We start from the raw sequence: 25,724 nt of genomic DNA on the forward strand, positions 1-25,724 counted from the left end.
TTCTTTTATTGTGCTGTCTGTCTGATATTAGTATATACTGATATTCTGTGAGGCTGTACTGGCCTTATAGAATGACTTAGGAAATGTTTCTTTGCATTAAATTGTTCTGGAACATTTTGTGAAGGGTTAACATTGTTTCTTCTTGAAATATGTGGAAGAGTTGGGGTTCCCTTCCCTGTGTTCCACATTTGAGTGCTTGGGTTTTATCTCTGGCTCTGACTGCTAATTTCAGCTTCCTGCTAATGCTCACGTTGGGAGGCAGCTGGAAGGACGTGAGTAGCTGGTTTCCTGTCACCTGTCTAGAAGACCTGGATTGAAGTCCCAGCTCCAGGTGTTTGCCTCCTGGAGGCATATGGGGAGTGATCCAGCAGATGAGGCCTCTTTTTTGCCTTTTTCTCTGTTTCTCTCAAGTATATACAGTTCAATTCATCATTGAGATCATGTGAAATCATGTGGGCAGTGGACTATTTTGGAGGAGGAAGGAAAATTTGGGGTACTAATTTAGTCTCTTGTTAAAGAAAAGCTTTGTCTACACACAATACTTCTACCAAATGTGTGAGGTTTTTCTTTCTTTCTTTCTTTTTTTTTTTTTTTTTTTTTTTTAAATTCCAGCCTACCAGTTCTCTGACTCTGCAGACACCAGTTGGCTATCCTACATTTGTTAAATTTCTGACACTCACTGTTTGGAATTACCATCAGATCTCACAGGTTAAGGATTCAGTCCCACAAGACTGCTGAGGCGCCAGTTGCAAGTCCCAGGTTTCCTGTGCTTTTGACCAAGTGGACTTCAAGTTATGTGTTACCTAACTCCCTCTTCAAGTTTGATAATTGCTATAATGATTTATGTAACTCATGGAAACAGTGTACTTAATAGGTGAAGATGAATAGCCAGGAGAAGAGGGAATAGGAAGAGATCTGGGACAGTCCCAAGCATGGAGCTTAGATCCTTGCAGAATTGGAGTGCTCTTCGCCGCTGCATTTGGATCCTTACCAACTCAAACTCTCCAGATTTTACCATTCAGGGTTTTTATGGAGGCTTCATTGTGAAGTTTTTGTTGATGGAATCATTGGCCTTTGGTTTTTTAAGCCAATCTCCAACCCTCTTCCCTATCCAGAGATTGTAGTGGCTTGGGGCTGAAAGTTGTAGTCCAACAGTCATGTTGTGATCTGTCTCACAACCAGACTGCACCCTTCAAAAGTCACATTACTCTCATAAACTTGTGTTTGGGTGAAATGGGCTTACTATGAATCACAGCCTGTCTCCTCTGTCAGTCCTGAAACTCCCAAGAACTCTGTGGTAAATACCAACTCTGTGTTTCCTATTATGTTACATGTACTGCTGTCTGTTCAGTTTTGGTAGTTTCTGTCTTTTTAGGAGTTTATCCATCATCTAATTTTACCTAATTTATTGGCATGTCGTGTTCATAGTATTTCTTTATAAGCATTTTTTTAATTCAAGTCCAGGTGATGCTCCATTTTTATTCCTGATTTTAATAATCTTGAGGCTTTTTTCTTCCTGGTCAGTCTAACTAAGAATCTATGCATTTTGTTAATCTTCTTTTTTTTTTTCTTTCAAACTTTTATTTAATGAATATAAATTTCCAAAGTACAGCTTATGGATTACAATGGCTTCCCCCCTATAACGTCCCTACAACCCGCAACCCTCCCCTTTCCTACTCCCTCTCCCCTTCCATTCACATCAAGATTCATTTTCAATTCTCTTTATATACAGAAGATCAGTTTAGCATACATTAAGTAAATATTTCAACAGTTTGCTCCCACACAGAAACATAAAGTGAAAAATACTGTTTGAGTACTAGTTGTAGCGTTAAATCTCAATGTACAGCACACTAAGGCCAAAGATCCTACATGAGGAGTAAGTGCACAGTGACTCCTGTTGTTGACTTAACAATTGACACTCTTGTTGATGGCGTCAGTAATCACCCCAGGCTCTTTTCATGAGTTGCCAAGGCTATGGAAGCCTTTTGAGTTCACTGACTCTGATCATATTTAGACAAGGCCATGGTCAAAGTGGAAGTTCTCTCCTCCCTTCAGAGGAAGGTACCTCCTTCTTTGATGACCCATTCTTTCCACTGGGATCTCACTCGCAGAGATCTTTCATTTAGGTTTTGTTTTTTTGGTTTTTTTTTTCCCCCAGAGTGTCTTGGCTTTCCATGCCTGAAATACTCTCATGGGCATTTCAGCCAGATCCAAATGCCTTAAGGGCTGATTCTGAGGCCAGAGTGCTGTTTAGGACATCTGCCATTCTATGGGTCTGCTGTGTATCTCACTTCCCATGTTGGATCATTCTCTCCCTTTTTTATTCTATCAGCTAGTATTTGCAGACACTATTCTTGTTTCTGTGATCCCTTTGGTTCTTAGTCCTATCATTATGATCAATTGTGAACAGAAATTGATCACTGGGACTAGTGAGATGGCAGTGGTACATGCCACCTTGATGGGATTGAATTGGAATCCCCTGGTATGTTTCTAACTCTACCATTTGAGGTAAGTCAGCTTGAGCATGTCCCGAATTGCACATCTCTTCCCTCTCTTATTCCCACTCTTATATTTAACAGTGATCACTTGTCAGTTAAGTTTCAGCACTTAAGAAGAATTGTGTATTGATTACAGTATTCAACCAAAAGTATTAAGTAGAACAAACAAACAAAAAATACTAAGAGGGATAACGTATCAAGTTGCTCATCAACAGTCAGGGTGAGAGCTGATGAAGTATGCTGAGTGAAATAAGCCAGTCCCAAAGGGACAAATACCACTTGTTCTCCTTGATAGGTGACAACTAACTGAGCACCAAAAAGGAAACCTGTTAAAGTGAAATGAACACTATGAGAAACGGTGACTTGATCAGCCCTCATTTTGTTAATCTTCTAAACAAACACCTTTTAATTATTTTTCTTTTTTTTTTGGCCTTTATATATATTTCTCCTGTGATTTTAATTTTTTTCTCTATTTCTTGTGTTTAACCTTTTTTCTTTTCTATTTCTCTCTGAATTTAAAAATTGGGTTATTGGTTTGAAATCTTTGATTTTTTAAAGATAGGCATGTAGAACTATAAACTTTCTTTTGAACAATGCTTTAGATGTAGCCTGTAAATTTTGGTGTGTTGTTTTTGTCTTTTCACTCATCTCACATTAATTTCAAATTTTTCTTGTTGTTTCTGTTTTGACCTAATGGTTATTTTGTTATATGATTTCCCTCTTACATATTTTTGAATTTCCAAATTTTGTTTCCTTAATGAATTTCTCATTTATTCCACTGTAATCAGAAGATACACTTTAACTTCAATTCCTGTAAAATTATCAAGGCTTGTGTGATGAACTGACACAGAGTCTATCCTTGGGATTATTCCATATACACTTGAGAAGCGTATGTGTTTTTGAATGTACTTAAAAAAAAAAATGTTTATTGATTAGAAGAATAGAGTGACACTGAATCTCCCTTGTGGCTGGCAGAAATACTAGGGCCATCATCTTCTGCCTCCCAGGCACATTAATAGGAAACTGGATTGGAAACCGAGACAGGACTTTATCTCAGGCACTTTGATAAGCGATGTGGGCATACCAAGCAGGGGCTTAACCTACTATACCACAACACCTGCCCTAGGTGTAGTGTTTTTTCAATCTCTGTTTTCGGTCCTATCCTATTTTTTTCACTAAACGTAGAATGATATTTCTAGGATGTAAACCTAAATAGGCAGATCGCCTTAGAATTATTAGGGGCTTCTCAGAACCTTTTATTTTCAGCATTTCAAGCTATCATTAATAAGATAACGTTTTTCATGAGTTGGCCTCTGGTTACCCCTAATCCTGCTCCCACTCACATGCCAAATTGCTTTCATAATTTCGCCATAACAGCCAAGGTGGGGCCAGGCTACAGTCAGGAGGTACGAGCTTCATCCGAGTTGCCCACATGACTGTAGGGTCCCAACTACTTAAGCCATCTTACTCTGCTTTCCAGGTACATTAGCAGGGAGCTGGATTGGAAGTGGAGCAGCCTGGACTTGGCCCGATGCCCGTATAGGATGCCAGTGCCGCAGACAATGGCATAATCCAGTTGGCCACAGCGCTGGCCGCTATTTTTAGTATTAAAATTTGTTTTTCCTTTTGCCATTCTACCACTCTTCTGGTTAATTACTTCTCACTCAGATGTCACTTCTTATAGAAAACCTACTGGATTTTCCTTTTTGATCACTGAAACATGAATTTTCCTATTATTGTAAAACAGATCAGACTTTATTTACACCTCCATGTCTTTGCTGATGCTCACTGAATGGTGTTGAGGATGATAAAGAGGATGGAAGACTTAGAGATAACAGCAATGTTTCTGAGTTGAATATTTGGATGGTAATGCAAGGTGAAAAGAAAGGCAATGCTGAGGAATAAGATTATGTTCAGTTTTCAAAATGTTGAATTTCACAACTTGTATAGTAGCCAAATGGGAATCTACCAAAGGAATGTATATTTGTAGTTTTTTTTTTTTTTTTTTTTTTTTTTTTTTTTTCATTGACAGGCAGAGTTAGACAGTGAGAGGCAGAGACAGAGAGAAAGGTCTTCCTTCCATTGATTCACACCCCAAGTGGCTACTACGGCTGGCACCCTGCACCAATTCGAAGCCAGGAGCCAGGTGCTTCCTCCTGGTCTCCCAGGCGGGTGCAGGGCCCAAGCACTTGGGCCATCCTCCACTGCCTTCCTGGGCCACAGCAAAGAGCTGGACTGGAAGAGGAGCAACCAGGACTAGAACTCAGGGTGCCTGCGCTGCAGGAGGAGGATTAGCCAACTGAACCACGGTGCTGGCCACTTGTAGTTCTTAATTTTAATAATGTTCCTATGATAGATTGAGTTCCCTGGCTGCTGGGACCCTGGTTCACTCATTTGGCTTTCTAGTACTTGATGCATCATAGATGCTTAGTAGCTACTTTCTGAATTTAGTTGTAAATAATTTTGTTATATGCCATTTTAATTTCAATGTAAATACTTGTCATGGAAAGCATGCCCAGGGGAAGGAGTTACAACTCATTATGGAAAATTTTACCTTGGGAGAAAATACTGGTTTTCTTTTTTCTATTTAACAATATTATCATTAAATTTGTACTTTCTAATTTTTTAACCATTTCTAAGTGTATATTAGTGAAAGCATTTTAACAGGGTTATGAAACAGAACATTTCTGTTTTAGTAAATTCATAGGTTGCTTTGTGAATTCAAGTATTTTCTGATCATTTTTTAAAAAAATTATTATAAAGACAACAGATTTCATTTAATGTATTTAATAGATACAATTCTAAGAAGATAACCATACTTTCCCCCTCAAAAAAAAATGATTGTTTTTTGTTGTAGATACTTTTATAGTTTTAGTATGAAGCAAAGTATTCTGTCTTCTGTCTTCTGTATAGGACTATAATGATGAGATCAGGCAAGCACAGCTCCAGGAGTTAACATATTTGAATGGTGGTTCAGAAAATGCAGATGTTCCAGTGGTTCGAGGGAAACCTACCTTGCGTACCAGAGGTGTACCAACCCCTGCAATCACCAGGTGGGTGTAAGTTATTGACTTACTTTTTATGTTTAGGTTAGGATACCAAAGCAACAGGTTTAGTGTTTCTTTAGTTAGTAGCCAGAATAAGGTAGATAGGTTCATTTGTACAAATCTAGTTTTCAGACAATGTAATGTCATATTAAGGGAATTTACATTGGATTGAGATATTCCCAAGGTTAACTATAAACTGTACCACTTATTAATTCATAACTTTAGACAAACTATTATTCATTTAACATTAATTCTTTAAAATGAGGCTTGTTTTATGTAAATAATAACATTCATTGATAAGTGGTTTGAAGTAATGGTCTCCCCTGTTTTCCCTTTGTGGACATCTGGCTAGTTCATTGTTATACCACCATTGCTAAGCACAGCATTAAGCACCTAGTGGATATCCAAATGCCTGTAATTTTATTCACTGCAAACACTCTATGACATTTGAAAGTCCCTCAGCTGGTCCAAGAACAAAGATTTTATTTCTCCCTGGATTAATGATTACTTAAAAAAAAATTTACTTATTTATTTGAAAGGCAGACTTACAGAGAGAGAAAGGAGAGAGAGAGAGAGAAATCTTCCATCCACTGGTTCACTCCCCAAATGGCTGCAATGACCAAGGTTGGGCCAGGCCAAAGCCAGGATCAGGGAGCTTCATCCAAGTCTCCCATGTGGGTAGAGGGACCCAAGGATTTGGGCCATCTTCCACTGCTTTCCAGACGTATTAGCAGGGAGCTGGATCAGAAGAGGAGCAGCTGGGACTTGAACCAGCACCCATATGGAATGCCAGTTATGCAGGCTGTGGCTTAACCCACTGTCCCACAGCACCAGCCATTGACATGGCTTTCTTTTTAGTGATAGGTAGACAGAGTCATTTACCATGTAACGATGCTACTGTGCACATTAGATCGTTTAGCAGATGGTGGTCCCATAAGACTGTAATCAAACTGAAAAATTCCTATCACCTATTGCTGTCAGTGCACAATGATCTATTTATGGTGTTGCTGGTGTGAACGGACTCACGCTGCCAGTCATGTAAAGTATAGCACAGTTGGGTCCATTAGATGTATAGTAATCTGTACTCTCTAGGTTGTTGTACACTCTGATGTTCACACACATGTTGTATTTCTCAAAATGTACCCCTTCTGTTAGCAATGCATGGCTGTATACAGATAGCAGATAGATACCAGTGTATCTGTATATGTAAATAAAAGTTCTTTTTAAAGTTACATATAAGCATACATATATAAGGTTAGCACACAAGAAAGTGTTAGATGTCTGATAAATGTACATATATACACACACAACTTATCACATAAGATTAAATCACTTTTCTTTTGAAATCATGAAGCCAGCACTGTGGTGCAGTGGGTTAAAGCCCAGGCCTGAAGTGCTGGCATCCCATATGGGCATTGGTTCTAGTCCCAGCTGATCCTCTTCCAGTCCAGCTCTCTTCTGTGGCCCAGGAAGGCAGTGGAAGATGGCCCAATTGCTTGGGCCCTGCCACCTGCATGGGAGACCAGGAGGAAGCACCTGGCTCCTGGCTTTGGATCAGCATAGCTTCGGCTAACTCTATCTGTCAAATTTTAAAACTCTGGGTTCTAGTCCCAGTTGCTCTTCTTCCAGTCCAGCTCTCTGCTGTGGCCCAGGAAGGCAGTGAAGGATGGCCCAAGTGCTTGGGCCCTGCACCCGCATGGGAGACCAGGAGGAAGCACCTGGCTCCTGGCTTCGGATCAGCGCTGTGCACCAGCTGCAGCGGCCACTGGGGGGGTGAACCAATGGGAAAAGGAAGACCTTTCTGTCTCTCTCTCTCTGTCTAACTCTGCCTGTCCAAAAAAAAAGAATATGAGCAGCAGATTCCATTCAGGTGTTATCCTGGTGTGGTATGACATAGGAGTCTTCAGCACTTGCAGCTCCCCAGATTTCATAGCTCCCAGCCTACATTTTAGCGAGAAATTGAGTCTGGGTTTCTTCGATGTTACCTTATTCATTGTTACTGAACTACCTACCTAAATGGCTAACTTCCTTTTGGTATATACCTAATTCTTACTTGCTTCAATTCTTCTTTTGCATCCTTAGTTCTTATTCCTTATTGCAGAAATACAGAACATTGATTTCTGTGAAGTATAAGTAATGTGGAAGGAACATTAGAAATGTGGTAAATATTGCTAACTTGACGCACTTGTTTACAGGGGGAGAGGAGGAGTCACAGCCCGGCCAGTTGGAGTTGGTGTCCCCCGAGGGACACCAGCTGCCAGGGGAGTCCTTTCCACCCGAGGGCCAGTGAGTCGAGGAAGAGGACTTCTCACTCCGAGAGCAAGAGGTGTTCCCCCAACGGGGTACAGACCTCCACCGCCACCTCCAACACAGGAGACCTATGGAGAGTATGTAAGTGAAGGTGTCAGACCACTGCTCTGTTGTTCATATTGCCCCAGTGCAGACAAAGCACTGCTGTTATTACCAAGTCCCTCCCTCTGTTTTAGTTCTTGAATGTTCTTCAGTGAATACTTACTGAATGCAAAATAAGTACTGGGTACAAAAAGTGCAAAAAAGTCAGGCCTCTTTCATAGAGTAGCTTAAATATAAGGTATGGAAGAGGAATTTGGGTGGAAGAGGGGTACAGGACCAGGGTCATGGAGATATACATGATGAAGCTTTTAGAAGCACTTAGTACTCTGATATTCTCCTCTAGGTTGCTTCTAAGTAATTCAGCTTTTAAAAATAATTGCCTAAATATACCAAGGTGATTTTACACTTATTTTGTTTCCTTTTAAGCTGTGCTGCTGTTTTTGGATTCTTAGTGTAAATTCTTTTCAGTAAAGGAAATAAAATTTTCCTATTTTTTAATTGGTACAGATTAATCTTTTAGTCACCATTCAGTAATTATTTGATATGGCTCAATATGGAATTAACATAAAGAAAAACAGTCATGAAAATTTGAAGAGGAGATTCTTTAAGCATACAAACTCCTCATATTCTTATTGCAACACTCAAATTTATCATAAAGAAGAAAATAAAGAGCAATAGATAACTGATTCATATTTGTAATTGAAAGTAAGTAAGAGCATATAGATGTTGTCAGTGAAAGAGAAGCCATGACAGGAATAAAATGCAAGAACCAATAGGTTTTCATGTTTTACTTTATATGATAGAGGTCTCTTGCTAGCTGCATATTGTACCTTTTTACACAATTCCTGTAAGATTGCAGTAATACCTTGTGTTGCCAGCAACCTCTTTAGCGTCATCTTTATTTGAAAGGTAGAGTTACAGAGAGGCAGAGGCAGAGAGAGAGAGGCCTTCTCTCTGCTGGTTCATACCCCAAATGGCCATTATGACCAGAGCTGAGCCAATCTGAAGCCAGGAGCCAGGAGCTTTCTCTGGGTCTCCCACGCAGGTGCAGGTACCCAAGGACTTGGGCCATCTTCTGCTGCTTTCCTAGGCTATAGCAAGAGAACTGGATCGGAAGTGGAGCTGCCAGGATTTGAATCTGTGCCCATATGGGATGCCAGCACTATAGATGGCAGCTTTACACACCACATCACAGTGCTGGCCCCATGTATAAAGTATCAATGCAACCAAGTTGAAAAGTATTTTGTAGAATAATGCTTTCTACCCTCTGCTATCAGAAATAGGGTAATGGTACTGTTGAAGAGGAGAGAAGTTGGAAATCTCTGAGAAAGGAAGCCTGTGGTGGTTGGAGCTAGTCATTCTCTCACACCTGTCATTCTTGTCACTGCAGCTGTGGTTTAAATGCAAGGATAGTATCCTTTCTTCCACACCATAGTGTCGCCTACAAATGACTGACAGCCACATTTGCCATCATTGTTTTAATTGGACTGGAGTGCAGCATTAGCAATTTTCATCAGCTTCATACAACAACAACTCCTAACATACATAATATGACTGTATCCTTTCCAAGTATCTTTTAGACAGTATAATAAGACATTAAAAGAAATACTATTAAGAGTGCACCTGCCTCTCCAAGTCGCATTACTTTATTATATAGTGTCTACTCATTAGTATGTATTATTCCTGAGAAAACCTTTGAATTTAATAGACAAGAATTTTCCACATTTACACTAGCAATTTTGTAAGTCCTCTTGACGCAGTGTAATAAAAACTCAGGAAACTCCATGTTGTAATACAGCAAACACAGTCGGTAGCCTCTTCCCCACTGCCATCAGTAACACTGCCTCCCAGATAGGCTGTTGTGACCTCATCTTCCTCCCCTTGAAGTGGGGGAAATGGGATCTACTTTTTATTACAGGTCCTTGCCATGCATAGAGATGAATTCTTAATGCTGGCATATATGACATGAATTTAATTCAGAAGCTGAAAAAGTGAACACACACATATGTGAGCATAGGTGAGTAGTGGGAAGTGGGTCAGAAGGAGGTAAGGAGTGTGGGAGGGGCAGTAGAGAGAGATGGCACTTCATTGCCTCCTGTACTCTGGTCTCTGGTGAGAGAGAAAAGGAGCCCCTCCTAACTGCTGGCCTCCTTTATGAGGTTGGATGGGAGTGGCTATCAGATGGTACCTCCCTCCCCACCCAGGTCTCAGGTGAAGGTGACATCCTGGAAAGGGGCAGTTCTTAGTTACAAGTAGGGCTGCATTATTTGCATTATTCCCCCGGTGGAAGCTTATGGCCTGTAGCCACCTCAGGCTCAGCATATCTAGCTATCTGCCTGCCTAGCCCATGTCACCAGGACTCAGCTTTAATGGAATTTCCTACTGCCGGTCCCTCGAATCCAGCGTTGTAGCCTCTGGCCTTTCTCTGGACATTGACCCTTGGTCTTATCTGTTGTATACTCAAGATTCTTATACAGTATGCATAGTTTTACATGGGAAAGAGAGGAAATAAAATTTTTTAAATTTTATTTTATTTTATATCAAGTAAATATACTATAAGATTAAATGTAGAAAGGATCCTGTAACACAAGGAAGCATTTGTATATGCATTTATCTAGTGAGGAAGTTGGTCTTCCTAGAATGTACTAGTTATCTTCTTGAACTGTAAATAACCATAAATTACATTCTAAGCTTATTAATTAGGAGTTTCCCCTCCCCATTCACCTTTTTTTCTGTCAGCAATTACTGTAATATCTAACACACAGTAGGTCTTTAATTAATGTTTGCTAAATCAATATTCTCGATTCTGTGTTTTTAAAAATTGTGGTGAACCTAAAACAGATTGTTTCTCTTTCTTAAAAAATATTTTTCCTCCTAACAATTTATATGTACCATAATTATTAGCATAGATTTATGTAGGGCAGTCACTAGTTAGCAGGTATCTATTTCTCAGGGGAGTATTCATTTCTAGGGATATTGTTGAATCTTTTTTCTAACTTTTATTTAATAAATGTAAATTTCCAAATTATAGCTTTTGGATTACTGTGGCTTCCCCCCCCCCATAACATCCCTCCCACCTACACCCCTCCCATCTCCCGCTCCCTGTCCCATTCCATTCACATCAAGATTCATTTTCAATTTTCTTTATATACAGAAGATCAATTTAGTATATATTAAGTAAAGATCTCAACAGTTTGCACCCACACAGAAACACAAAGTATTAAGTACTGTTTGAGTACTAGTTATAGCATTAATTCACATAGAACAACACATTAAGGACAGAGATCCTACATGGGGAGTAAGTGCACAGTGACTCCTGTTGTTGACTTAACAATTGACACTCTTGTTGATGGCGTCAGTGATCACCCTAGGCTCTTATCATGGGTTGCCAAGGCTAAGGAAACTTTTGAGTTCGCCAACTTCGATCTTATTTAGACAAGGTCATAGTCAAAGTGGAAGTTCTTTCCTCCCTTAAGAGGAAAGGTACCTCCTTCTTTGATGGCCTGTTCTGTCCACTGGGATCTCACTTGCAGAGATCTTTCATTTAAGTGGGCCATCCTCCACTGCACTCCCTGTGCAGCAGGAACTGGACTGGAAGAGGGGCAACCAGGACAGAATCCAGCGCCCCAACCGGGACTAGAACCCGGTGTGCTGGTGCCACAAGGCAGAGGATTAGCCTATTGAGCCACGGCGCCGGCCGCATTTGCTAGGTCTTAACCTCCTGTTATTGCTCCCCACCAAAATCAGGTTTTTCTGCTTGGCTGAGGGCGGGCGCAGCCCTGTGCTGTTACATATGCCCAAAATGGCGCCTGCTCTTTGTCTTGCTCACCTTTGTACTTGAGTAGAGAGTGAGAATCATGTCCGTACTGATCCTTTTTTTTTTTTTTTTCTCTCTCCTCCAGTTAGCCTAGTGAACTTTCCCCCATGGGGCTTCAAGCCTTGTTCCCTCTAGGCTCTTCCTGCCGCTTTCCCACCAGTGTCTCTGGCTACTAAGGTTTCGCCTCACCTCCCTTTCCAGCGCTGGTGTGTAGACTTGGTGGCTGGGGTCCCCAGCCAAGGGTGCCTGTGCCTTGCACGTAGGTCCACCATGTCCCACTAGTTCCGGAAGAGTTTCCTCTGCAGTTTTTTTCCCTAACTCTTCCCTGAAACTACAGTATCTCCACTTTTATTAAACTGTCTTTTCCCGAACTATCAGTGCGCTCCCTCCCTATTCCACCATCTTGGAGCCTGCTGAGATCCCCCAGGTTTCTTATGCATCTTTTGTTTAGTTTAGTCTCTACCTACTTTCTGGCACACTTAGTAAATGTTTGCTGGACTGAATAACCCTATACAGACTTGGTAAGTTTTCCTAATTATTGTTAAAATCAGCTATTGGGAAGAAATATGTTAATTGGGATTTGAAAGAGTAACTTCCCTAAGTTGTCATCTCCTTCTGGTGTTCAGAGGGCAGTAACAGGTTACAAAGGGATAAGACTAATTCACTGCAACTGGCAAATGAAGCATCCCAGTGTAGGAAGGAATCTCCACAGAAACTGTGACATTCAATGGGAAACACCCTCTACCAGGCACTTTCATTTTTTTTTCATGGTACTCACAATCACTCAGTGAGATACCCTGATTCTTTTGCATAAATGATAATTGAAAGTCGGGGAATTTAAGTGTCATGCCTAAAATTATATGACTGTAAAGAAGGAACAAGGGGCCAGTGGTGTGGCACAGCGGGTTAAAGCCCTGGCCTGTAGCACTGGCATCCTATATGGACGCTGGTTCTAGTCCCAGCTGCTCCTCATCCAGTCCAGCTCTCGGCTATGGCCTGGGAAAGCAGTAGAAGATGGCCCGAGTCCTTAAGCCCCTGCACCCACATGGCAGACCTGGAAGAAGTTCCTGGCTCCTGGCTTTGGATCCATGTAGCTCCTATTGCAGCCATCTGGGGAGTGAGCCAATGGATGGAGGACCTCTCTCTCTGTCTCTACCTCTCTCTGTAACTCTTTCAAATGCGTAAAATCTTAAAAAAAAAAAAAAAAAAAAAAGGAACGGATGCAGGATTTAAAATTTAAGGCCTATGTTCTGTCTTGAAATATCAAGTTTTATTTTAAAACGAACAGTGTTCTACTAGCTGAGCTTCTGAAACCTCTTTATCTCTGGAGAAAGTGCAGCAGATATTGTATGCTCTTTCATCAATAATGCCATGGAAGTGATTGCCTCAGATGGGATTAAATAGCCTCTCTGTCCTTTGCACTTCAAATTTCCCTAAATGGAAATTTAGGAGATTAAATTTAGGAAATTTAAATGGAAATAGAGAACTGTTTAGAACAGTAAGGTGGAGTTAGCATTACAAAAAGAACAACAGCAAATTAATACTATTACATTTATTGGCAAAAGTAAAAAAAAATTCCACTATTTAAGTATTCTGGCACATCTCTATCTCTGGGAAGGGCTTGTCATTCCTTATACCTCAGAAATATAGTTTTTAAGGATCTCCTTTGGACAGTCAAAGCAAAGCTGTTAAGCTGCTACTTAGGATGCCTGAAATCTATATTTGAGTGCCTGGATTTGAGTCCTGGTTCAGCCTGTGACTCCCACTTCCTGCTAATGCATATCCTGGGAGGCAGAAAACGATGACTCAAGTTTTTAGGTTCCTGCCACCCTCATGGAAGATCTAAATTGAGCTCCTAGTTTTAACTTGGCCCACTCCTGGCTTCCTTGTATTACAGGATCCTTACTACATTTAATCTTATATTATATTTACTTGATATAAAATAAACAATATACAGTTGGAATACCTCTCTCTCTTTCAGCTAAAATGAAAATAAATAGAAAAGAATTCCTTTTAAAAAACAAAAGACATTTGCAAATTATATTAGAGTTCTTGGGTTGAATTCCCAGGTCTGGCTTCTGATTCTAGCCTCCTACTAATGCATGCCACAGGAGGCAACAGTGATGGCTCAAATAATTGGGTCCCTGACATTCATGTAAGTGACTTTAATTGCATTCCTGGCTTCAGCTACACCCCTGCCCTAGTTGTTGTGAGCATTTGCTGAGTGATCTAGCAGACTGGAACTCTCTCTGTCACTCACTCATCCTCTATCTATCTCCAATAAGTAAATAATAAAATTTTTAGTCATTTCAGCCAGCTGTTCATCATTAGAGTCAGTGTCACAGAAAACTCCTGTGGTATCCTTGCAAAGGACATCAGCTAGCAGATAAGTCTATTTGAATGCAAAATTATTATTGTAAGAGTACATCTGAGTAGAATAGGCTAACCACTCATAAAACCAAATCCTTTCAGTGAATGCTTGTCTCTTAGGAGGAGTAACTTGAAGAAAACAAGATATGGTTAGCCTTTTTCAAAAATGGAAGAACATAGATAATGCATGTGATTTCAGTCAATTAAGTATAAAATTGGGATCTTCTGATCTACTTTTAACTTTGTAAAATTAAGCACAATAATAACTTTTTATCTTTTGAGTATAAGAATGACCTCTTCCCAAAATGATATGGATTGATTTCTTCTGTCCAAATAATTAAATTACTGACAAATTAATTAGCTTAATTCAGAATACAGTAGATGTTAGTATACTATTACAAAGACATTACCTGATATTTCAGACAGAGGCCAACTATGGATGAATTTTCTACCATTTTTGATCCATTGCTTCAAATCAGCATGCAGTAAAAATGTGCAATCAGAATAAATATGTGTCCCCCTAACACTTAATGCATTGACTTTATTTACTATCACAGAGTGGTCTTGTCTATTTGCATTGCCTGAATGAGCAGTTGCATGTTAATAACTACTGAAAGGAAATACCCCTTTCATCTGCTTCATTACTATTCTCTGTACTTCATTTTTACAACTTACGTGTGGACGTTTCCCGCACCAAACAATTCTCTCCTCAGTTCTGACATTGTGTGGAGTTAGCACAGACCCCCCAAGTTAAAGACTAGATCTTACAAGACTGCTGTGTACTTTACATGCTGATCACAAATGGAGGTTCCCAGGTTATCCACAGTTTGTGTCCATCTCAGCTACTAATTTGGAGGTTCCAACAACTTCTTCCTCTGGGTTGATAATTTGCAAGAGTGGTTCAGAACTTAGGAAAACAATTTACTATTACTGATTTATTCTAAAAGGGTACAACTCAGGAACAGAGACACTAAGGGCAGGGTATGGGGGAAAGGTGTCTCTTCCACGCCCTCTCTAAGCATTTGCTGTCTGAGCACCTCCCTGTGTTTGCATCCTTGGAAGTACTTCACGCCCCTTTAGGTGGAGTTCTGAAATAAAGGATTCATGGGTTTGGCCAAATCATTGGCCATTCAGGGTTACCTCATGGGTTTGGCCAAATCATTTATCATTCATGGTTACCTCAAATTCTAGCTGCTCTCCCTTCAGGTCAGGACTAGGGCAGAAAATTCCAACCTATAGTCACGTGGTTGGTTGCCTTGTCAGCCATTCCTCTTACACATCCTTGGGGACTTTCCAAGCCACCATGTTAGCTTTCATGTTAGCTTTCACCATAATAGCTTTTAATAAGCTATTAACCTGATTCTGATGTGGTTGGAAGGAGCTGGTTATGATAGCAAAAGGCCTTCCTTTCACCTTTATTGCTTTTCACCTAGGAAACTCCAAGGGTTTTAAATGAGCCAGAGACTATGGAAGAAGATTAAATATGCATGTATTATACCACAGTGTCACAACTACCAAATCTAAATCTCTATTCATTGTCATCCTGTGTCCCTCTCTCCTGAATGCCCTAAAAGCATTTTTGAAAACTATGGAGTAGACCAACACAAAGGGTCTCCCTGTTCCCCAGGTTCCCTGTAAAGGTAAATGGTAGTGTTACATATTCAGATTCCCCAGACTCATTCTTTCACCTTCTTCTTCTTCTATCTTTGGTTGCTAAGTGTGTTTTCACTTCTTCCTTATGACTTTTTGAGCTGTAAGTGCCTATATGTTATAATTGCTGTAATGATGATGCTTTAGAAAGCATTCTGAGCTCCCAGTTTCGTAACTTTATTTGCTTTGCTGACGTCCTGTCAGAGCACCCTGCACCACTGACAACTTGTAGTTGTTTGGGAATTTGTTTCATGTGTGACTTCCCACTAACTTCAAATCTAACTTCAAATCTTTATCACTCTGCTATTTCTAGCACTTAACATGTAGTATTCATTTGATAAATACTGGTTATAGAAGCCAGAGTTGTGGCATTGCAGGTCAAGCCACCACCTGTGATATTGGCTTCCCATGAGAGCATATTTGATTTCTGGCTGTTCCACTTCTTCTTATTTTCAATTTAATTTAATTAATTTATTTCAGAGGCAGAGTTATAAAGAGAGGGAGAGACAAAAAGAAAGACCTTCCATCCACTGGTTTACTTCTCAAATGGCCACAATGCCTGGAGCTGGGCTGATCTGAAGTCAGGATTTCACATGGTTGCAGCGGCCCAAGCACTGGGACCATCTTCTACTGCTTTTTCAGGGCATTCGCAGAGAGCTGGGTCAGAGAGGAGCGGCTGGGACAGGAACGGGCACCCGTGTGCTGATGCTATAGGTGGAGACTTAGCCTACTAAGCCACAGGACCGGCCCCCAGCTGCTCCACTTCTGCTCCAGTTCCCTGCTAGTGTGCTTCAGAAAGCAGAGAAAGATGGCCCAAATGCTTGTGCCCCTGCTGTTCATCCTGGGGCACCTGGATGAAGTGTCAGTTCCCTGCTTCAGCTTGACCCATTCCTGGCCATTGCAACCATCTGAGGAATGAATCAGTAGATGAGAGTTATCTATCTATCCCCACCCCCCAACTCTATCTTTCAAATAAAATAAATACATCTTTGATTAAATAAATACTGGTTGTTTAGGTGAATGGATGCACGATGATTGCCATAACCTTGTTAATAGCTTTTTTTGATTGTAGTCTCTTCCTTGCTCCAGTTCCTTTCTTCGAATAATGTTTTCTTCATACTGCTTCCAGGGGACTTTCCACTGTGAGTCGGTCAGTGTGAACTTGGAAACTGCAAGAGTGGGAGACTTGATGTTAAGTCTCAGTTTTTTGCAACAGTGGAGAAACAGTTTCCAGTAGCTCTGCCTCACTCTGAAGGAGGCAGGAAAAGTGGGAACTTGTGTGGCTGTTGCCTATTGAGAAGGAGCAGTGACTGTATGACCAGTAGAAAATAAAGAAAAAAAAAATGTAAAAACAGAATGTCTAGAAGCTTCTTGAACATCTGGGTACAAAGTAATCCTCTGGTCATTCCAGTCTTCACAGAGGCCTGGGCTCAGAGGGCAGAGGTGACCAAACTCCTGCGTAATATTTCCTAAAGACCTCCTGCCAAGTCTACTTTGAAAGGCTCTTTCAATGCTAAATTCGTAATAATCTTCATTTGCTGTTTTATTCCTTATTACTTTCACATATTTAAAACCTTTCTATGCTACTGTCCACTCCAAAGTAAGGAAGGAAAAATCAATTAGAATTCTAGAAATTCTTAATCTTTGCAGGATAAATTTGAGACTCCTCAGCATGTTGTCTGACAGCCTTCGTGGCTGTCCTGAGTGTTCAGCCTCATCAGCCTCCTGCGCTCCTCACGTGCCATCTCACATCCTATTCTTACCAATTACCATTCTTTAAGCATGCAAGAGGCTTCAAGGTTGTATCTCATTTGTGTGCTGTTGGTTCTCTCTTAATGCCCTTGCTTCCTTTGCGCCAACTCTTTGTGAATATATTCTTCAGTGTGAAACCTTTCTAGTCCTAATCAAGTGAAGTTACTGTCAAAAGAAAAAAATAACAACAATTAAGTTTTAGGTCTTAATTGGCTTTATTTTTGATTCTAGAATGTAGACAGCTTGCTAAAAAAAAAAACCACAGAAATAAAATAAAAAACAAATTGATAATTCAAAGTTACTTTCATATCAAGGGAGGAACAGGGAGACAGTATAGAAAAATAACTGGTTATTACTAGGTTATTTTTGTTTGTGTGTGTGTAAAGAGTTAGTGAGAAATTCATTTTCATGGCAATTGAAGCTGGCCCTGTTAAATGTTATCTAATTCTGATTTCTCAGGTCAGATATACAAGTTAGTTTCAGCTTGGTGAAGTAACACTTTGGCATGAATGACTCTGTTTTACTGGTCAGTTGGGGCCTACTGTAGGAATTCAAGCCAAAGCAATGACTTTTTATAATTTTCATTTAATTTTAGTAGCATTTTTTGTGTACTGTTAGCGTGTTTCACTACCTCCATGCTTCCGTTCTCTGCCCTCAATAAATTGTGAGTGCCTTTTGCTTAGGGCCGTTATACTTGTTCTGTCTTAGTTTGCCCAGAGCCTGTCACAGGACCTGACATTTTGGAGATACTCACTGAATGTGTGGAGGATGGGTATCTTGCCCTTTATTAATGCAGCTGATTCCTTTGTCATGCAGTGGATTGTGGAAGCTTTTCAGTATACTTGGTAAACTAAAGTTAAACACATTCAGCCACTTTTAGCACACATGACATGGTTCACTGAGTGAACTAATAAATATGAAAGACAAGGAAATTTTATAGAGTAGTATTCTCAGAGGCAAAATACTTGTTTTGGGGGCTGATGCCGTGGCTTAGCGAGTAAAGCCGCTGCCTGCAGTGCCAGCATCTCAGATGGGCGCTGTTCGAGTCCTGGCTGCTCCACTTCTGATCCAGCACTCTGCTATGGCCTGGGAAAGCAGTGGAAAAAGGCCCAAGTCCTTGAGTCCCTGCACCCACGTGGGCGACTGAGAAGAGGCTCCTGGCTCCTGGCTTCAGATTGACACAGTTCCAGCCATTGCAGCCAATTGGAGAGTGAACCAGCAGATAGAAGACCCCCTCCTCTCTCTCTGCCTCTCCTTCTCTCTCTCGCTAACACTGACTTTCAAATAGATAAATAAATCTTTAAAAAAATACTTGTTTCTAATCTCATGTTAAACCAGAATTCTTGAGATGAAGGGATTTCTGAAATAAAAGGATTCATTGTGCCTTTACAGAAGCTCACCAGAAAAGAACTAAAACCTGGCATGGTTTTCTGCAGCTACCAGCCACAAGCCTAGATAGTAGTTGAGAAAGTGTCTAGACCTAGAACATAGACTTTTCATACAAGGAATGTTTGAGAAGGAGAGCATTAATTATTTATATTGAGCCTACCTTGTCTATAGGTAATGAGGGGTGGGATAATGCAAAGCAGGGGGATGTTTTAGGATAGTTCAGTCCAAAAAAGCAACCTAATAGTTGCTTCTGGCTTAGTTGGAGTTAAGAGTTCTGGAAGTTCAAACTGCATACAGTGGCTGTGGTGGTCAGCCAGGATAGACATTTTAAATGATTGATTGAATGATTGATTATCAGAAAGGCAGAGAGAGAGTGAGCGAGAGATACCTTCAGCTGATTCACTCCCCCAATGGCAGGGCTAGGACAGGCTGAAGTCAGGAGACCAGGATTCCATCTGGGTCTTCCATGTGGGTGACAGGGGCAAAAATACTTGGGTCACATGATTGAATTTGAGTGACAGGTTCACCACATATTCAAATATCTTGTAGGTTTATCCAGCTGCTGCTGATTAACTTCCCTTATTCTTCCTTCCTCCATCCTCTTGTTCTCTGGAATTAAATTTAAACCATCTCAGAATTTTTCTTTTATTACCCTCTTCTTTTCAGTATTACCATGTATGCATTCCTATTCCAATTACTTAACCTTTCTGGGCCTTAGTATTTTTTCTAATCTGCAAAATGGTGATGATATTTTAGATAGTAAGTGAGCACATTAGACCAGTTGTTGTTCTTAATCTCTGTCTATATAAGAAATAAGCTTGATCTGTGAGAGGTTAATAATAGAAGGCTTTTTCTGGGCAGAATATTAGTGACTTGGGCCTGGGAGACACAAGTCCAACAACTTTCAGTGAGTCTTGGGAAGTATTCAAAAGTGGTCAAATTCTGGTGTGAATTTATGTATTATACAGAGAGAACACATTGACTTGGCCCTAAAAGACAAACTTTAGGTAAACAGGTATCATTTCTCATGGTTGGAGATTGCATTCTTTAGAATATGATTGAATATAAGGCACTTCAGAGACAAGAGTATTGTCACTACAAAAAAGGCTACTGGTCAATTTTATGGAAGACATTTCTAGGAATAGATAAAGGAACATACAGATTAAAAAATTGTCTCTAGTTTGCTGCAGACAGTTAAAATCAAACAGACCTTGGAACATACAGATTAAAAAATTATCTCTAGTTTGCTGCAGATAGTTAAAATCAAACAGACCTTCCGTACTCATTTCTCAAGTTAAATTGCCCTTGTGGATAGGAATAATGCTTAGCTTGTCGGCCCCTCTTCAGAGGAGTAGCACTAGGTCTTTCTGTTGAATGACTTGGAGGCCTTTTAGGGTCAGTTTGTTGTTACCTCTACCACTTGACAATTCAGTAATGGATTGAGTGTTTTCTGTTGAAACTTGGTTTCCACTGTCATCTTCAAGATGTTTTTTCTAATAAAAAACTACATTTTATTTAATCTAATAGAAATTTTGATATTGAATCAGAAGTCACAGTAAATAAAAATCATTTTCATGACGGAAATAAGACAAAAGTGCGCTGCTATCTTTTAAATTCTGAAAGTTTGAAAATGTAGAAGTAAGATTTTTTAGATGCAAACATGCTGTGTCTTAAAATATGTAAATTAACAGTCTTAGAAGTCCTAATTTTATTATTCTCTGACTCATTGAGTTATGATTTCATGAGTTATCTACTCATAGAACGTAGTTGCCATTCATTAAGACCTCTTGACATCTTAGTGTTGTTTAATCATTCTAAGTTTTTGAGGCTGAACTGTAGGGTTAACGATTTGGGCATTCATATGAGTTCATCGATATAAAAGCTCTTTCTTCATCAGGTATTTGATATGTTTTGATTATCCTCTCTTAAGATATTTATTGAACACAATGTGGAATTAGGAGGAGGTAAAAGTGAAGCTAGGCCAATAAAGGGCTTTGAAGCGTTTGCTTTGCCTTAGGTAATTTTAAGTTAAAGACACAGTAGTAGCTCCTCCAGGTTGAAGTAGCAGAGTCAAGTGCACATGCCTGCAGTACCCATTGTTTTTGTTCCAGACCCTTTGTCAGGATTTGAGGGAGAATAGTGTATGGGCAGGTGATATCCGGGACATTCCACAGGAGATTAGTGCTGTACTTTCACTGTTAACTTCCAGTCCTCACAGAAGCACCATCAGGTGGCTTCCCCACCTGGAATTAGTATGAAAGTCACTGTATCTCAGATGAAGAAGGTGACCCAGCCATGACCATCCAGTGATTTAGCATGGGTGAAAAGTGAACCACAGCAGATGACAGTTGGAATATTCTCCACCCCCCCAACCCTGTAACTCTACCTTTAAAATAATTTTTTAAAAATAAATTTTTAAAAAAATGTAAACTGAGATGTGACCCCAGATTTCCCTAGTCTAAAGCATTTATTCCCATAATGCTAACTTCTGTAATGTTATGGGCTAAAATAAATCAGGAAAGAGTACTAGAGCTGGAGCTGGAGTTGTGTGTAACAAGGCATAGCGGGTCAAGGACCTTTTTTCCAAACTGATATCCTTACCTGGTGTATCTTACTGACTGAATAAGATCTTTCTTTGTAAAATTATCACCGAAGGCCCATAACAAAATTATTGTTTTAACTTACTGTAAGTTTGTAAGAATGATAATGTAAGCATTGAGAAACCATTACAAAATTGTAGTCCAGAATACAGTTAACTTTTTAAATTTTATAATTTTTTTCTAATCCAATTATTACAGGATAATGATACACTTTTTTAAAGATTTATTTTATTTATTTGAAAGAGTTACAGAGAGAGGTAGAGATAGAGAGGTCTTCCATCCAATAGTTCACTCCCCAGATAACCACAATGGCTGGAACTGCACCGATCCTAGGCCAGGAGCTTCTTTCAGGTCTCCCACATAAGTGCAGCAGCCCAAGGACTTGGGCCATCTTCTACTGCTTTCCCAGGCCATAACAGAAAGCTGGATCAGAAGTAGAGCAGCCGGGACTCGAACCAGCACCCATATGGGATGCCGGTGCTTCAGGCCAGGGCTTTAACCCACTGCACCACAGCGCGTGCTCCAATGATGCACTTTTCAACCTTTCTCAGTTAATTGAGAAAAAAGGTAGCTGATAGTTATTGGATATTTGCTACCTGCAAAATTTATTAGTGTATCTGGTATATTTATTGTATTATCTCAGTCAATCCTCACTTCAACCTTGTGAAATAAATATTATTGTCTCTACGCAGATGAAACTTAGAGGGCTTAGAGAGGGTAATTTTTCCCAAATTATGCCTCCAGAAGGTAATGAAACCATATGACCTTATTCCTGGCAAGCACTTTCCTAAACACTTGACATGCTTAGAAACATCTGTTACATCTTTACAGCACCACCATGAACTAGGAACTTTTTCAAATCCATACAGCTAATTATGGCAGAATTGGGATTTAGACCCCTCCATTTCATCTAATCTCAGACCTTGTATTTGCACTTAGAGAAACTGATAAATGCAGAGTGAAATTGTTTAATTTCTTCAGGCATAGAGGTTGCTATTCAGAATTTAGAGTCTGTGGTACATAATTAAGGAGTAATTAATTTTACCAGTCCTTCTGCAACTACTATAGAATATTTCCTCAGAAGACGTATGTCATTAGTTAATGTAATCCTCATTTTTTAAAAAGATTTATTTATTTATTTGAAAGTTAGAGTTACACAGAGAGAGGAGAGGCAGAGAGAGGTCTTCCATTTGATGGTTCGCTCCCCAGTGGGCCACGATGGCTGGAGCTGAGCCCATCCGAAGCCAGGAGCCAGGAGCTTCTTCCAGGTGTCCCACATGGGTGCAGGGTTCCAAGGACTTGGGCCATCTTCTACTGCTTTCTCAGGCCGTAGCAGAGAGCTGGATCGGAAGTGGAGCAGCCAGGTCTAGAACCAGTGTCCTTATGGGATGCTGGCGCTTCAGGCCAGGGCATTAACCTGCTGAGCCACAGTGCCGGCCCCTAACGTAATCCTCATTGAAAGAGTCAAAGAGATCATTCTGCATAGGAGCAGAGATCTGAACCTTTTGTAGACATACCTTTGCTGCCTGCTGTATAGCTTCATAACTCACTAAGTTTACATAAGGTGAATATTGTGTTGAAAAAAAACCATTGCTACTAACATGGGTGGTATTTTCTCCTGTAACATGAAAGTATAGTACCTCTACTTTCATTTTTGAAATAAGGATAAACTCTGAAAATGTTATCTAGGAAGATCAGTAATAGGAAAACCAAATGTATTTTTAAATGTGCTTACAATTCTTTAATGTTGAATTTTGTTTATAGACTGAAGTCATAATCCTCATTCTTGTCCGTAAGCTAGAATTTACCTGAAGCTCTGTATACCTACTTTGGGATTTTCAATGTGAGGGTTGTACTAGTGGCAAATTTTCCCAATGTGATGAATACTGGAGACACTTTTGACAGTTCACAAATTTCTGTACTGCTTCAATTATCTTGTTTTCCACAATGGGAAGTTTAATTAAAACAGAGTACAGATTGTGTAAAAGTTATTTTTGAAAATGCATTTTAAATGTGAACTGGAAAGCCTAGGAACATTTTTATTTTAGATAAAAAGATGAAAGTTCTGCAACTTTCTGTGTTTTACCAGAAGCAAGGGCAAGGCAGCACGTGGCTTACTTGAATGTCTTTCAGGAGCTTCACAAGTCAGTATTTTTCTTAAATTACTTGAAAGGTTTACTTATTTTAGAAATGTAAAATTTCAGGACATAATTCCAGATTATATAAGTATTTGTGGTTTTTTTCCTCAAACAAAAACTGTAACAACAAAAAAGAGTACCCTATCAAAGGAGTAGAGGGTTCAAAGTGAAGAGCAAGGCTGGAAACAGGTACTCTCCTTCATAGTCGGACGTGCCCGTCCAAGTTAATGAGCAGGACTGACTGCATGGGGGCTGATGTGACAAATGTGCATGTCACTCGGGTGAATTAGGGCTGGGACAGAAAGGGGAACTTTTGATTAGTATTGTGTCATAATGATTTCCTTCTAGAACCTTCCTGCTTAGTTTTATTATTTTCCTTCAACGTTTAACCAGTGTTCATACAACTCAGTCTCTACCTTTAAGTAGATCAGAGTCTGAGAAGGAATGCTATGGGTTGGGGTGGGGGGGAATGTTTTTTCTGAGTTCTTTACTTGGATGGACTCAAGTGACAAAAGAGCATACAAAAGTTTATTAGCATGTGTATTTCATGTACTCATGTGCTTGGAAGATTCCCAAGAAGTGAGTAAATCTGAAAACAGTGGGTTTGAACTTCACTACAAAGCATCCTCAACAAAGAACAGTAGTGTATCTCAAAAAAGGGAGAGGACAAAGGAGCAGGACTTTGTGTTTCTGGAGCCAGAAAACTGTAGAAAGGCAAGTCAGTGAGAATTTGTGGTATAGATTCTCTGGTGTCATCTCAGGATTATAAGGTCTGACGGTGCCTTCAGTGAACAGCCTTTGTCCCTCTTGGGAAAAAGGGGAGGAGGGGGTCCCTTTTGCCTTTGTACTTGAATGCCTTGCTGTATTAGATCAATTTTCATTACTTTAACTAAAATACCTGAGAGGAGCTTCTTGAGAATAGAAAAGGTTTATTTCAGCTTAGAGTTTGGAGGTTATAATTCAGCATTGAGCAGCCCTGTAGTCTGGCATTTGTAGAGGCAGGCCATGCATTTCTGAGGCATGATCACATGATGAGTCAGGAAGCAGAGAGAACCTAGCCTGAATTTGAACTCAAAATAATCAACCATTTCTGGAGAACCACCATCTGAGAGCATGACCCCAGTAACCCAAACTCTTCCCAGCAGACCCAATTCTCAGGGACAATAATTGGCCCAAATATTCACCCTTCTCCCATCATCCATTAGGCATTAAACATTAAGACATTAAAGTTTAAATATCTGCATGTATTTAGCAAAGACAATTCCTACTCAACCCACAACATTTGATTTTAGAACAATAAGGAAGGACAGGTAGCTTTTCTTGTATCTACTTTTTTCAATTGCCTGAACCCCAAAATAAGCCTTATGCTAAAAAAGCAGTTATCACCTTTGATTTTAATCCTTTAATAATTGTCTATAAATCTTTGGAATCCCTGTGTTATTTAGTATATACCTTATTTAGCATATGTAATTAAGTCAATCCTTTATTTGTCTTACTCTTTTTATATTGACTTTTTTTAAAATTTATTTTAAGGTGAACGAATTTCATATCTTTCATATGAACAGATTTAAGAGCATAGTGATACTTCCCACCACACACTCGCTCCCACCCTTCCTTCTCCTTTGCTTCTTATTCTTTCTTTCAATTTTTACAATGACATGCTTCAGTTTATTTTATACTCATAAGAAAGAGATCACATAAATAAGACCAAGTACCTGGTAATAACAATAGATTGAATTTCAATAGGAAAAAATTCTAACATGGGAAGCAGTCTACACAGCAAACTCAGAATGACAGATGCCCTAAACAGCACTCTGGCCTCAGAATCAGCCCCTAAGGCCTGACTTAAAACACCATGAGAACATTTCAGACATGGAAAGCCAAGACATAATGGCAAAATGGTTCTGCATGAAAGATCTCTGAATGAGACCCCAGTGGGAAGAAGGGGCCATCAAAGAAGGATGTACTTTTCTCTGAAGGGAGAAGAGAACTTCCACTTTGCTTGGCCCTGTCTAAATACTGACTGAGTTTGTAAACTCAAAAGGCTTCCATAGCTTTGGCAGCTCATGTGAAGAGCCTCGGGTGATCACTGACATCATAAATAAGAGTGT

General features: G+C 39.9%; 1 protein-coding gene across 5 annotated transcripts in view; it reads left to right on the forward strand.

The window, feature by feature from the left end:
* The window catches only part of KHDRBS3 (KH RNA binding domain containing, signal transduction associated 3), a 206,349-nt gene that overhangs the window by 115,219 nt on the left and 65,406 nt on the right, over window positions 1–25,724 (forward strand). For all 5 annotated transcript variants that reach the window (XR_007918873.3, XM_089335748.1, XM_051844066.3 and 2 more), the window contains 2 exons: window positions 5,412–5,551; window positions 7,741–7,936. Coding sequence is in view for 4 of the 5 variants with exons in the window: in XM_089335748.1 (XP_089191874.1) it covers window positions 5,412–5,551; window positions 7,741–7,936 (336 nt within the window). In the remaining variant the exon portion in view is untranslated. The remainder of the gene's footprint in view (window positions 1–5,411; window positions 5,552–7,740; window positions 7,937–25,724) is intronic.

The sequence above is a fragment of the Oryctolagus cuniculus genome, chromosome 6, assembly GCF_051225735.1.
Source record: "Oryctolagus cuniculus isolate XC-2025 breed Fujian yellow rabbit chromosome 6, ASM5122573v1, whole genome shotgun sequence".
In the NCBI taxonomy this organism is placed as follows: Eukaryota; Metazoa; Chordata; class Mammalia; order Lagomorpha; family Leporidae; genus Oryctolagus; species Oryctolagus cuniculus.